The 12,711-nt window shown below is 45.9% G+C and overlaps 1 protein-coding gene across 1 annotated transcript in view; it reads left to right on the top strand.

The window, feature by feature from the left end:
* The window catches only part of LOC111976840 (plexin A3-like), a 203,577-nt gene that overhangs the window by 158,846 nt on the left and 32,020 nt on the right, over positions 1-12,711 (top strand). The window contains 11 exon segments of the mRNA XM_070448161.1: positions 3,747-3,843; positions 4,706-4,896; positions 5,052-5,200; positions 5,579-5,699; positions 6,348-6,484; positions 6,711-6,881; positions 7,646-7,739; positions 7,946-8,185; positions 8,489-8,632; positions 10,891-11,125; positions 12,390-12,532. Coding sequence (XP_070304262.1) covers positions 3,747-3,843; positions 4,706-4,896; positions 5,052-5,200; positions 5,579-5,699; positions 6,348-6,484; positions 6,711-6,881; positions 7,646-7,739; positions 7,946-8,185; positions 8,489-8,632; positions 10,891-11,125; positions 12,390-12,532 — 1,722 coding nt within the window.

Genomic DNA, 12,711 nt, shown 5'->3' on the forward strand with positions numbered 1-12,711 from the left:
CCAGCCGCGCTTTCGCACTTAATTGCAGGTGACGCGCAGCACAACAGACAGAAGCAGACAAACAGGGAGGGGTTAACAACTGGGCAAAGATGGAGTCTGGACAGAGAGGCGAGGGGCGAGGTGCTCTGTACTGTGCTGTCTGTTTGTGCTGCATGGCGTCACTCCCAGTCCTTGAGCTGTTAATCCTCTATCATTGGCCTCAGCCTCACACACTGCTCCTATGGCACCACCTCAGATGTAAAGGTGAAACGGTACACAGAGTTATTGACCAGTCAGTGGAAGAGGAACAATATAAATACTGTGCTGCTAGCACAAGGCTAGCTATACTCTTCAGCTCATCTTCGCGCAGAGCCAATCGCCACAGCGGAGAGATGCTATCTGCAGTCTGACTGTGAGAGGCTACGGGTCTCTTTCACAGTGCTCTGATATCAAACCCAGTGAGATAAAACACTTTTAAGAGGAGTATTGACACCCGTGTGTGCCCTGACTTGCAGTTATACAAGGTGTCTTGATACAAACATGGGGCTGTACATTTATTCTGTGACTTTATCCTCATAAAAAAGTTTTTAAATATTACAGTTCTGAAGAACAATAAGAAATAACTGCAAAGGCTTAATCCACATTTGCAACTGAATTATACCACTGAATAAGATTTACTGTGGTAGCCATAGCCCCCAGCACTGTACATATGAAGTGGACTCAACAACTCAAATAACATAAGGGCTCAGCGAGGGATGACAACATATGTGACCAGCCCAAAGCCATCAGCTAACACACTGGTGGGGCTGTGTTTCCCTGTTGTGTGCCAGTTGTGTCAGTCTTGGATTTTTTCTGAATATATTAGCAGAACATATTATGACGAATGTATATGTTCTGATATGATTAAACAAACATACCTCTCATGGTGGGCGGCTTGTCGATGAAGAAGTCTCCATCCCAGACGATAGAGAAGTCAACAGGCAGGTCTCCCGTCTCGTCCCATCATACCAGTATGAGAGGTGGAGGACACACAATAACACCTGATTCAATCATCCGTACCAGTACTGGAGGTGCATAAAGGCCACATCATTCAGAGTTTGACAGCCTTCATAGGGACCTATTAATAAAGACTAACTGTGGTTATGACCTGGCTCATTCAGTACAAACTGAGTTAAGCATGGCTGCTGGCACGGTGCAGTGAAACCATATGCTATAATAACATACCACTGTACAATGATGAAAAACGATTTCATCTCTGTGTAACACCCATTAGCCCAGCCTAGCCACTTAGATTCCATAAGTGTGAGTGAGGTCAGGGAGACACTTGTGGCTTTTCTTTTTTACAGACCGGCTTTGGTTCATCTGGCTTTTTGCAGAGAGAGAGAAGAGAGAGAGAAATGAGGAAGAGAAGAGCGGCAGATGGGGAGAGGGCACGAGCAGAGAGAGGGAGAGCGACGAGAGAGGAGGAGAAGGAGGAGGGCTAGAGAAGCGAAGAGGAGGGTAGGGAGGAGAGAGAGGATGAGGAGAAAGGACGGAAGGAAGAGAGAGGAGATAGGAGAGGGTGGAGGAGACAAGAGAGCTAAGAGAGAGGAGAGAGAGAAGAGAGAAAGAGGAGAGAGGAAAAGAGATAGGAGAGAGAGAGAGAGGAGAGCAGAGCGGAGAAGACGAGAACGAGGAGAGACAAGAGATAGAGAGAGGTAGGAGTGGAGAAGATGAGAGGTAGAAGAGGTAGAAGAGAAAGAGGATAGAAAGGATAGAGAGAGAGAGATGAGAAGGAGAGAGAGAGAGAGACGGAGAAAAGGAAGAAGAGAGAATAGGGGAGGGAGAAGAGAGAGAAGAGTAGGGAGAGAGGAAAAGAGAGAGAGAGAAACGAGAGGAGAGAGAGGAAAGAGAGAGAGAGAGAAGAAAGAGGAGAAAGGGAAGAGAGAGAGAGAGAAAGAGAGAGAGAGAGAGAGGATGAAGAGAAAGAAGAAAGAAAAGAGAGAGAGAGAAGTAGAAAGAGAGAGAGAGAGAGAAAGAAAGAGAGAGAGATAGAGAGAAAGAGAGAGAGAGAGAGAGAGAGAGAGAGAAGGAGAGATGAGAGAAAGAGAGAGAGAGAGGAGTAGAGAGAAGAAAGAGAGAGAGGAGAGGAGAAAGATGAGAGAGAGTGAGAGAGAGAAAGGAAAGAGAGGAGAGAGAGAGGAGAGAGAGGAGAGAGGAGAGAGAGGAAGGATGAGGGAAAGAGGAGAGAGGGAGAGAAAGAGAGAGAGAGAAGAGAAAGAGAGAGAGAGAGAGAGAGAGAAAGATAGAGGAGAGAGAGAAAAGCAGAGGAGGAAAGAGAGAGAGAGAGAGAAGAGAGAGAGCGGGTATGCTGCGGCTATATGTGTCTGTCAGGTGAAGGAGGGTGGTGGTTTTTACTGCTGTGTTTTAATTAGCAGCACACTACTCACAGCACACTAGCCAAGAGGCAACCTGAGAGAATACGCTGAATCAGCCCATCGATCCACGGCCAGAAACTTATGGAGTGTTCTTAGGAGGCTGATGGAGAATGAGGGCAGACTAACAGCAAGAGGGGCCCTGATTTCAGCATTAAGGAGAACTTAATTCACAGACACATTAAATCATCTCTTCGAGTAGATTCAGAGAGAGAGAGCAGCTCCAGTTTGTATACCAAGATGAAAATTACGGTTCGCACCTAGGTTCCTGTTGAACTGTTAAGTCTTAATGAAGCATCATACGTGACAAATGGTTACATCCATACCTAACCTTTATCCATTCCATACCTCACCTTTATTCATCCATACCTCACCTTTATCAGTCCATACTAAACCTTTATCCATCCATTCACTAACCTTTATCCATCCATACCACCTTATCCATCCATTACATAACCTTTACCATCCATACATAACTTTACATCAGCTTACATAACTTACCATCCATAAAACCTTCTACATCCCATACCTCACCTTTATCCATCCATACCTCACCTTTATTCCAGTCCATACCGTCTTATCCATCCATACCTTAACCTTTACAATCCATACATTAACCTTTTCCATCCATACCTATCTTTATCCCATCCATACGCTCACTTTATCCACTCCATACATAACCTTTATCCATCCATACATAACCTTTATCCATCCATACCTTAACTTCTTTACCATATACCTTACCTTTTCCTCCATACCTAATCTTTATGCCATAACCTCACCTTTACTCCATCCATACCTAATCTTTACCATCCTACCTCACCTTTATCCATCCATACATAACCTTATCCATCATACATAACTTATCCATGCATACATCTTTATCCAATCCGACATTAACCTTTTGATCATGCTACCTCACCTTATCCAATCCATCTCTCCCTCTCCCTCTCTTTCTCTCTCTCTCTTTCTCTCTCTCTCTTTCTCTCTCTGCAAAAAGCCAGATGAACTCAAAGCCTGGTCTGTAAAAAAGAAAAGCCACAATGTCTCCCTGACCTCACTCACAGCTATGGAATCTAGTGGCTAGGCTGGGCTAATGGGTTGTTACACAGAGATGAAATGGTTTTCATTGTACAGTGTAGTGTATATTATAGCATTATGGTTTCCACTGCACCGTGCCAGCAGCCATGCTTAACTCAGTTTGTACTGATGAGCCAGGTCATAAACCACAGTTAGTCTTTATTAATAGGTCCCTATGAAGGCTGGTCAAACTCTGAATGATGTTGGGCTTTATGCACCTCCAGTACTGGTATGATGATTGAATCATGGTGTTATGTGTGTTTCCACCTCCAGTACTGGTATGATGGGGACGAGACGGGAGACCTGCCTGTTGACTTCTCTATCGTCTGGGATGGAGACTTCTTCATCGACAAGCCTCCCACCATGAGAGGTATGTTGTTTTATCATATTCAGAATCATACATTCGTCATAATAGTGTTGCTGCTAAATAATGTCAATGAAAAATCCAAGACTGACACAACTGGCACACAACAGGGAAACAACAGCCCCACCAGTGTGTTAGCTGAGGCTTTGGGCTGGTCACATATGTTGTCATCCCTCGCTGAGCCCTCTAGTGTTATTTGAGTGTTGAGTCCACTTCATGTACAGTGCTGGGGGCTATGGCTACCACAGTAAATCTTATTCAGTGGTATAATTCAGTYGCAAATGTGGATTAAGCCTTTGCAGTTATTTTCTTATTGTCTTCAGAACTGTAATATTTAAAAACTTTTTTATGRGGGATAAAGTCACAGAACTAAATGTACAGCCCCATGTTTTGTATCAAGACACCTTGTATAACTGCAAGTCAGGGACACACGGGGGTTGTCAATACTTCTCTTAAAAGTGTTTTATCTCACTGGTTTGATCAGGCCACTGTGAAAGAGACCCGTAGCTCTCCACAGTCAGACTGCAGATAGCATCTCTCCGCTGGGCGATTGGCTCTGCGCGAAGATGAGCTGAGAGGAGATAGCTAGCCTTGTGGCTAGCAGCACAGTATTTTATGTTCTCCCACTGAACTGGTCAATAACTCTGTGTACCGTTTCACCTTTACATCTGAGGTGGTGCATAGGAGCAGTGTGTGAGGCTGAGCCAAGGATAGAGGGAGATTAACAGCTCAGGACCTGGGAGTGAGCCATGCAGCACAAACAGACAGCACAGTACAGAGCACCTCGCCCCCTCGCCTCTCTGTCTCAGACTCCATCTTTGCCCAGTGTTAACCCTCCCTGTTTGTCTGTCTGTTTGTCTGCGCTCAGCCCTGCTATATAAGTGCGAGGCCCAGAGGGACAGCTGTGGCCTGTGTCTGAAGGCCAGCACAGCGTTTGAGTGTGGCTGGTGCCTGGACAACAAGAAGTGTCTCCTGAGGCAGCACTGCCAGACGCCGGAACAGAACTGGATGTACCATGGCAGGCACAACGTCCGCTGCAGCCACCCCCGCATCACCAAGGTAAGGCTGGAGCACAGAGAACTCTACTGTATATTTATACTTCTGTATGGTTGCATTTAAGTCTGTGGCCTAGAGCCGCTGAACCCAGGCACTCTGCTGTGTGTGAACACGGAGAGATTGCTTTTCCTTGATCTTGACCCTGTTTCCATGGAAAGATCCGCCCGCTGACGGGGCCCAAAGAGGGGGGCACGCGAGTGACAATCGAGGGCGAGAATCTTGGGCTGCAGGTGCGTGAGATTGCCCACGTTCAGGTGGCTGGGGTTCGCTGTAACCCTGTGCCCTCCGAGTACATCAGCGCTGAGAGGTGAGTGTGGTGACTTAGTCAATAGGATTTCACTTGAATGGTTTTCAGGGAGATGAAAGATGCTGTACTTTATCATATGTTTCTTAACTCTACACTATTAGAAAACAGGGTTCCAAAAGGGTTCTTCGGCTGTCCCCATAGGAGAACCCTTTTTCGTTCCAGGTAGAACGCTTTGTAGAAAGGGTTCTACATGGAACCCAAAATGGTTCTACCTGGAACCAAAAACGGTTCTTGAAAGGGTTATCCTATGGGGACAGCCGAAGAACCATTTAAGGTTCTAGATAGCACCTTTACTTCTAAGAGTGTATTTAATTTGAACGTTAAACATTATAAGCAGTGAGCCGTTGATTGACAGCTGAGTGTGTGTGTGTTCCTCAGGATTGTGTGTGACATGGCCGAAGCGCTGCTGCCCCACTCTCCAGGCGGTCCGGTGGAGCTGTGTATCGGGGTGTGCAGTGCAGAGTACCGCACCCAATCCTCCCAGACTTACTCCTTCGTGGTGCGTATGACCTCGCATGACCCCATCTTTTCCTAGACCGATGACCGTGCAGAAAGTCTGTCCGTKCKCTCCCGGGGGGGGGGGGGGGGGGGSGGAGGGATACAAACCAAATGTCTTGGTTCTATGTAGCCCTGGGAACTACCTAGCCTTATGCTGCAATACAGAGATGAGGAAAGTGTTGTGAGAGAAAGTGTGGCCGATGTGATATACAATAATTACCCAGCTATTCCGACAGAGCATTAAGCAGCAGTGAAACAGGAATGTGGTGTCGGTCTATTATCTCCTCAGCCTGGGCACAGAGCAGCTCACTGAAATGAATGGGCTTGACTGCTGCCCTTAAACCACCAATCAATAGTAGTCTTGCAGTTTAATTCCAGCAGAAGCCAAGATGCTCCCAGCCAAATGAATACATGTGCACCGAGAAACTACGTAGCTAATTACAAAAAAAAGGAGAGTCTTACTCATGTCACTGTGCTGCTGAATACAAAAATACATACTAAAACATGCTCAGCTGGGGTGCAGTGTGTGAGCAGCAATCACTAGAAATATAATGGGAATCGGTTTGTTGTACAGTAGCTTTTCAGAAAAAACGGTATAATTGTTTTGTGTGCTGCTGGGTGTAAACAGTGAGTTTCCGCCCTCTCACAGACCCCCAGCTTCAACCATGTGCGCCCGGAGAAGGGCCCCGTGTCCGGGGGGACCCGGCTGACAATATCAGGCCATCATCTGGACGCTGGTAGCACCGTCACTGTGTTCATCGCCCAGGAGGAGTGTCTGTTTGTTAAGTGAGTAGTCAGTCAGCTTGACCCCCCCTCGAAGGAATGGACTGTGGTAGTATAGTAGTCTGTTCTGTTCTATCACACCCTGTCTGCACGTTACCTGTCTATTTTTAAGTTAAATTAAAACAGCATCATAACAGGGTGACAGCATGACATTTTCTTGAGTGTTGTTTCAGACAGTGAATGAACTCTGTGACACAATATGACACATCTTCTGTCTAACCGGCCACAGGAGGACCAACAGGGACATTGTGTGTGTGACACCGTCGTCCCTGTCTGGCTCAGGGCCTGCGTCAATCAAATTGTTAATCGACAAAGCTGAGGTCACCAGCAGTGACACACACTACATCTACACAGAGGACCCCACCATCTCCAGCATCGAGCCCAACTGGAGTATAGTGAAGTGAGTAGTGGTGATACCAGCTGCAGCCAAGCCTCCTCTCCTCCTCTCCTCTCCCATCCTCTTCTCTCCCCTCCTCTCCACTCCTCCCTCCCACCCCCCCCCCCCCCCCCCCCCTCCTCCTCCCCTCCCCACTCCTCCCCTGCTATCCCCCCCCCTCTTTACCCTCCCCACTCCTCCTTCTCCCTCCTCACCTCTCCTCTCTCTCCTCCCCTCTTCACTCCTCCCCTGCTATCCACCCCCTCCTACCCTCCCCACTCCTCCCCTCCTCCTCTCCTCTCCCAGCCAACAGGCTGCAGGCTGGAACCTCTCCAGCGCATGACCAGTGCCCTGGGAGATTCCTGAGGAGAAACTCAGCCCAGACATCCATTACTGGCTGTAATGCCTCAGGAACACTCTGAGATTACAACATGAGCCCCAAAGCCGCACCGAGACGCCCACACTGTCCCATTGTAGCCATTTCACCATGACACTAAAGCACAATAGACAGTATGGGGGATGATGTATCTAATGTATGTCCCATCCTAATCCATAGGACCCTTGAGGGGACTGTAGGCTCCCTCTTCTTCTTAATCTCAACAGTACTGTAAGATTAATCATACAAACAACATGCTGTAGACAAAAACACTAAAAGTCAGCAACATAGCAGCTCTGTTACACAGAAGTTCTTATTTCATTCCTTCCTTGTTGTCTCTCTGCCCATGTCACCAGGGTGCAATAACTCTCGTCTTAACCTCTCCACCATCATGTTTCTGCTTGTGTTTCAGTGGTAGCACCTTGATCACCGTCACAGGTACCAACCTGCTCACCATCCAGGAGCCCAAAGTCCGTGCCAAGTATGCAGGAATACAGACTACTAATGTAAGTGTTCCCAATATGAACATTCCATGTTTGCACTGTACCGCTCTGACTATTACAAATGGTTAACCTGTATAATAGCAACTAGCATCAAGGACTTACGCAGTAAGCTTTTGTTACTGTACACATTGTCAGTATTGTGGTTTTACACAGAAGTTTGTCTCATACTTGTTCCTGGTTTGACCCTCCTCTTTTATCTACCTGTCCAGGTGTGCACTGTGGTGAATGACTCTGTGATGACCTGTCTGGCCCCGGGTATCATTTACACCAAGCACCAGGCCCCAGAGTCAGGCCTGCACCCCGACGAGTACGGCTTCATCCTGGATCACGTGGCTGCGCTGCTCGTCCTCAACGGGACACCTTTCACCTACTACCCCAACCCCACCTTCGAAACACTAGGGAACTCTGGGATAATGGAGGTCAAGCCCGGCTCTCCCATTATCCTCAAAGTAAGTAGATTCCTTGTTTGGTTTCATTTTCTGTTACTTTTGTCTGTTGAGAGGAAGGAGGATCAAGCTCTAGAGAAGCCAGAGAGGTCATGTGAGACAGAACCAGTACAGAGACAACTTCCTTTCCCTACACATCTATGTACAAAGTCCCTGAGCTGAGGATAGAATTACAAGTCAGGATTGATAATACACTAAAGACCCATACACTTTATTGTGTGTGTGCTTTCGTCTGATAAATGTGATTATTGTCCAACAGAATGTTTCTTTTGAAAACGAACAACATGTTTTTTCTACCGAAAACAGGGCAAGAATTTGATTCCCCCTGCTCCGGGCAACACCCGGCTGAACTACAGCGTGATGATTGGTGAAACGCCCTGTCTGTTAACTGTCTCGGAGTCTCAGCTGCTCTGTGATTCGCCAGACCTGACCGGGGAGCAGAGAGTCGTGGTAAGACCAGATGTCCCGCCCACCGTTTACAGTAGTTTGTGTATTTTATGTTAACAATAGCTTCGTGTGAGATATCTTTCATAGCCAAACTGCTCTGGCCATAATCCAGTCATGTTATTTCTCTAAATATATTTGACATGTAGTTAAAACACTTTTATCTGTGCTATTTGGAAACATGCCTGACTTAGAAATTACATCTATAATCAATTCAATAATAGCTGTGTGGCAGTTTTTTGTTTTTTTTACTTGAATGCTAATCCACCAAATGTAAAGGTCAAAGGGTCATCATGCATTATGATTACGGYGGCCCGCTGATACAAGCAACTTCCCATGTAATCGAAGTATCTGTTGACTCCGCAGCTTTGGCGCATTATCATCAATGCCAAACAGGACTAGCTCTCTTTATTATGTACACGCCTCAGCGCACAATGATTTCAGCTGTTGCCTTGAGCAGTAGAGGTGAAAAATAATCATCTTGGATTGATGAAATGCAATCACTTTTTTTTATTTTTTTTTATGGACAGACAACAGTTGGCGAGAGCAGGTGATTTAATTGGCAGAGGGCAGTCTGGTCAATCTGATTATTGCAAGTGTCATAAGTATTTATCCATGTATTCCTATACAGTGCCAGCTGTCAAGACAACCACGGCTCAGAATGATTAGAAGCAGGTAGATTTAGTCCTGGAGTGTGGCAGCTTGTTTACCTTTTGTATCAAAGGCATGGTCCTGATCTTATGGTATTGACTTGACACTAACACGCCTGGACGAGGTAACTGACTGTTGATTCAGTGAAACGCTCAGACTTTAATTTAATCCGATCAATAGAGTCAACTGTGGAGAGGGAGCATTTACAAATCAAAGCTGAGATGAAAGAGAGGGGGAGAGAGAGAGAGAGGTGATGGGTGAGGTGGAGTGATCTCCCTCCCAGGGGCAGGAGACACACGGCACAGTGAGAAGGCTGAGCCAGCTGTGTTAATGACCTGACACATAGCACAGTGACGGACAGACACACAGACAGCAGAGTGGCATTCTCCCTGTTCCCTTCCATCCAAACCACTCAATAATTAAAGCACACAGCCAGGAGGGGAATGGGGCGGTAAAGGTGAAACTCGTTAGCCAAACCCGTTGGAAGTCATCTGTGATTGGCCTGAAGTTTAGAAAGGAGATGTTAGAACCAGGGTCAAAACTAAAAACGTTCGGACATGTACTGTAACTCTGAGTCTGAGCTACATACGGTGTGCCTTCAGAAAGCATTCACACCACTTGACTTTTTCCACATTGCGAGGTTTTACATTTTGAATTCAGGCTGTAACACTGCAGAATGTGGAATAAGTCAAGGGGTATGAATACTTTCAGAAGGCTCTGTAGTAATGAATTACAGGGCCCAATTTTTCCATCTCAGTAGCTAGGTTCAATTGGCGACAGATTGTCATGTGAATATAAAAACATCTGCATAATAACAATATGATGGCTTCATCAAATTGACTAGTGCACATAAAAATTCCTATGTACTGAAGAGAAAAGAAATACACGTTAAATGGATTTCCATCGCATTTTCGACTCTACTGATGGTTTTCTCACCCCCAAAAATGTGTTATATAGCGAGTGTGCCCACTCTGGTATTGGCAGGTGTGCTCAAGCCAACAGTATGCAGGGTGCAGATTGAGCGCTGTTGGCGAGAGCGCACATATAGCCTACATGATGAGATTATGGATAAAAGAGCGAGATAATTTGTATTTGTCAAACGGCAGACGAGCACGGATGATCATGTCACCAGAATAAGACCCTCAATATTTATTGGGAAGGAGCGTCAAGCTCATCACCGTGACCTTTCACCACCCTGTGAAGTTMATCACCGTGACCTTTCACCACCCTGTGAAGTTCATCACCGTGACCTTTCACCACCCTGTGAAGTTCATCACCGTGACCTTTCACCACCCTGTGAAGTTCATCATAACTTATTTCATCTGTAGCCTAATAAACGGCATGCGTAGTGGGAAGAACACACAACAAGTTTACTTTGATATGATGGATATTATATCAATATTTGCACATAAAAACGTTTCCACTGACATGTCTCACATAATTAATTTTACAGACACAAAAAGATCCCACCTTGTCTAGCGTATTTTGTTTTGCCGACATTTGGAAAGTTTACTGAAAAATGTTCTGTTTCCATCAGGTCTGTCATGATTTTTTTTATCCGACACTTTACTGCACTTTACTCGCATAAAAGGTTGGATGTGTTTCTCCTCCAGATCGTGGTGGGTGGTTTGGAGTACTCCCCAGGAACACTACACATCTACTCCGACAGCACCCTTACCTTACCGGCCATCATCGGGATCGGAGCGGGAGGAGGGGTGCTTCTCATCGCCATCATCGCCGTGCTCATCGCCTACAAGAGGAAGACCCGGGATGCTGACCGCACCCTGAAACGCTTGCAGCTGCAGATGGACAACCTGGAGTCCAGAGTGGCCCTGGAGTGTAAAGAAGGTAGGAGCACCGGTCACTATGACCTTCTCCTATTGCTCTCCTCTCCTATCCTGTCATATCCTATCCTATTTCTCTCCTATCAATCATATTTCTCTCCTATCATATCCTATTTCTCTCATATCTAATCCTATCATATCCTATTTCCCTCCTATTATATCCCATTTCTCTCCTATCATATCCTAATCCTATCCTATCATAACCTATTTGCCAGGCCATCATTRTAAATAAGAATTTTGAATAAAAAATAAAGGAATTAAAAATAAAGGTAAAATATCCTTTTCACCGTGGCCATTTAAAAACAGTTCTATGTTCATCTGAATGCTCTTTTCTCATACGTTTCCGTCACTGAAATGACACCAGCACTGCTCATGGCTTTTTCCTCAAGCAAAGATTGCTTCATGGAAGTGAGCTGAAACATTGACTGGCAGGGTATTTTGATATGCTCTTATCAGAGAGCTGCRTGTGCTTTTGAAGATTAGTGTGTTATCAGCATTGGCCTGCTCTGAACAGTTGTTACTATCGTGTTGCTCTTATAGTAGGTACAGTACAAGTCCATCACTCTACATTCTTTACAATATATTTTCTGAGATGCTTCGCTGACTCAGTAGAAGGTAACCAGGCAACCACAGAACTGACTGTGYACAGCAGGAGTGGGCAACTCCAGTCCTCGAGGGCCTGATTGGTGTCACACTTCTTCYCCATCCCTAACAAACACAGCTGATTAATCAAATTGCATTTTAAACTGAAGATCATGATTAGGTGATTATTGGAGTCAGGTGTGTTAGCTGGGGCTGGGGCAAAATGGTGACACCAATCAGACCCTCGAGGACTGTAATTACCCACCCCTGGGGTACAGTATGAGGATGACCAAAATATGCTGTCCATTAATCGGTAGAGGGCAGTCAAGTCTTATAAGCATTTATCCATGTATTCCTATACTGTGCCAGCTGTCAAGACAATCACGGCTCAAAATGATTAGACGCGGGCAGATTTAGTCCGGAGTGTGGCAGTTTATGGTATTGACTTGACACCAACACGCCTGGACGAGGTAACTGACTGTTGATTCAGTGAAACGATCAGACTTAATTTAATCCGATTAATAGAGTGGGGCAGTTGTGGTCATTTTTTCGAACCACATCCTGTCAGGTGCTCCCCCCACACAAAATGGCCTTTCTGTGTTCTTCCTGACCATGCGCTTCTCCTGTGTTTCTCTGGGATTATATTAAAATGGCAATTTTTGTATCTTATGCTTCTGTCAACATAGCATTCGCTGAGCTACAGACAGACATCCAGGAGCTGACCAATGACATGGACGGAGTGAAGATCCCCTTCCTGGAGTACCGCACCTACACCATGAGAGTCATGTTCCCCGGCATCGAGGAGCACCCCGTCCTCAAGGAGCTGGATGTAAGTGTAAGAGAACTAAACTAGAACTTGTTCACTTCACTGCCTTGTGCTGCTGTCTTCACTTGTGTTGTACTGTAACTCAGTAAATTATGCTTTCCTGAGGTTCACTTGTGTTGTCTTGGTAACTCAGTAAAGTATGCTTTCCTGAGGTTCACTTGTGTTGTCTTGGTAACTCAGTA

This window comes from Salvelinus sp. IW2-2015, linkage group LG17, assembly GCF_002910315.2.
Source record: "Salvelinus sp. IW2-2015 linkage group LG17, ASM291031v2, whole genome shotgun sequence".
In the NCBI taxonomy this organism is placed as follows: domain Eukaryota; kingdom Metazoa; phylum Chordata; class Actinopteri; order Salmoniformes; family Salmonidae; genus Salvelinus; species Salvelinus sp. IW2-2015.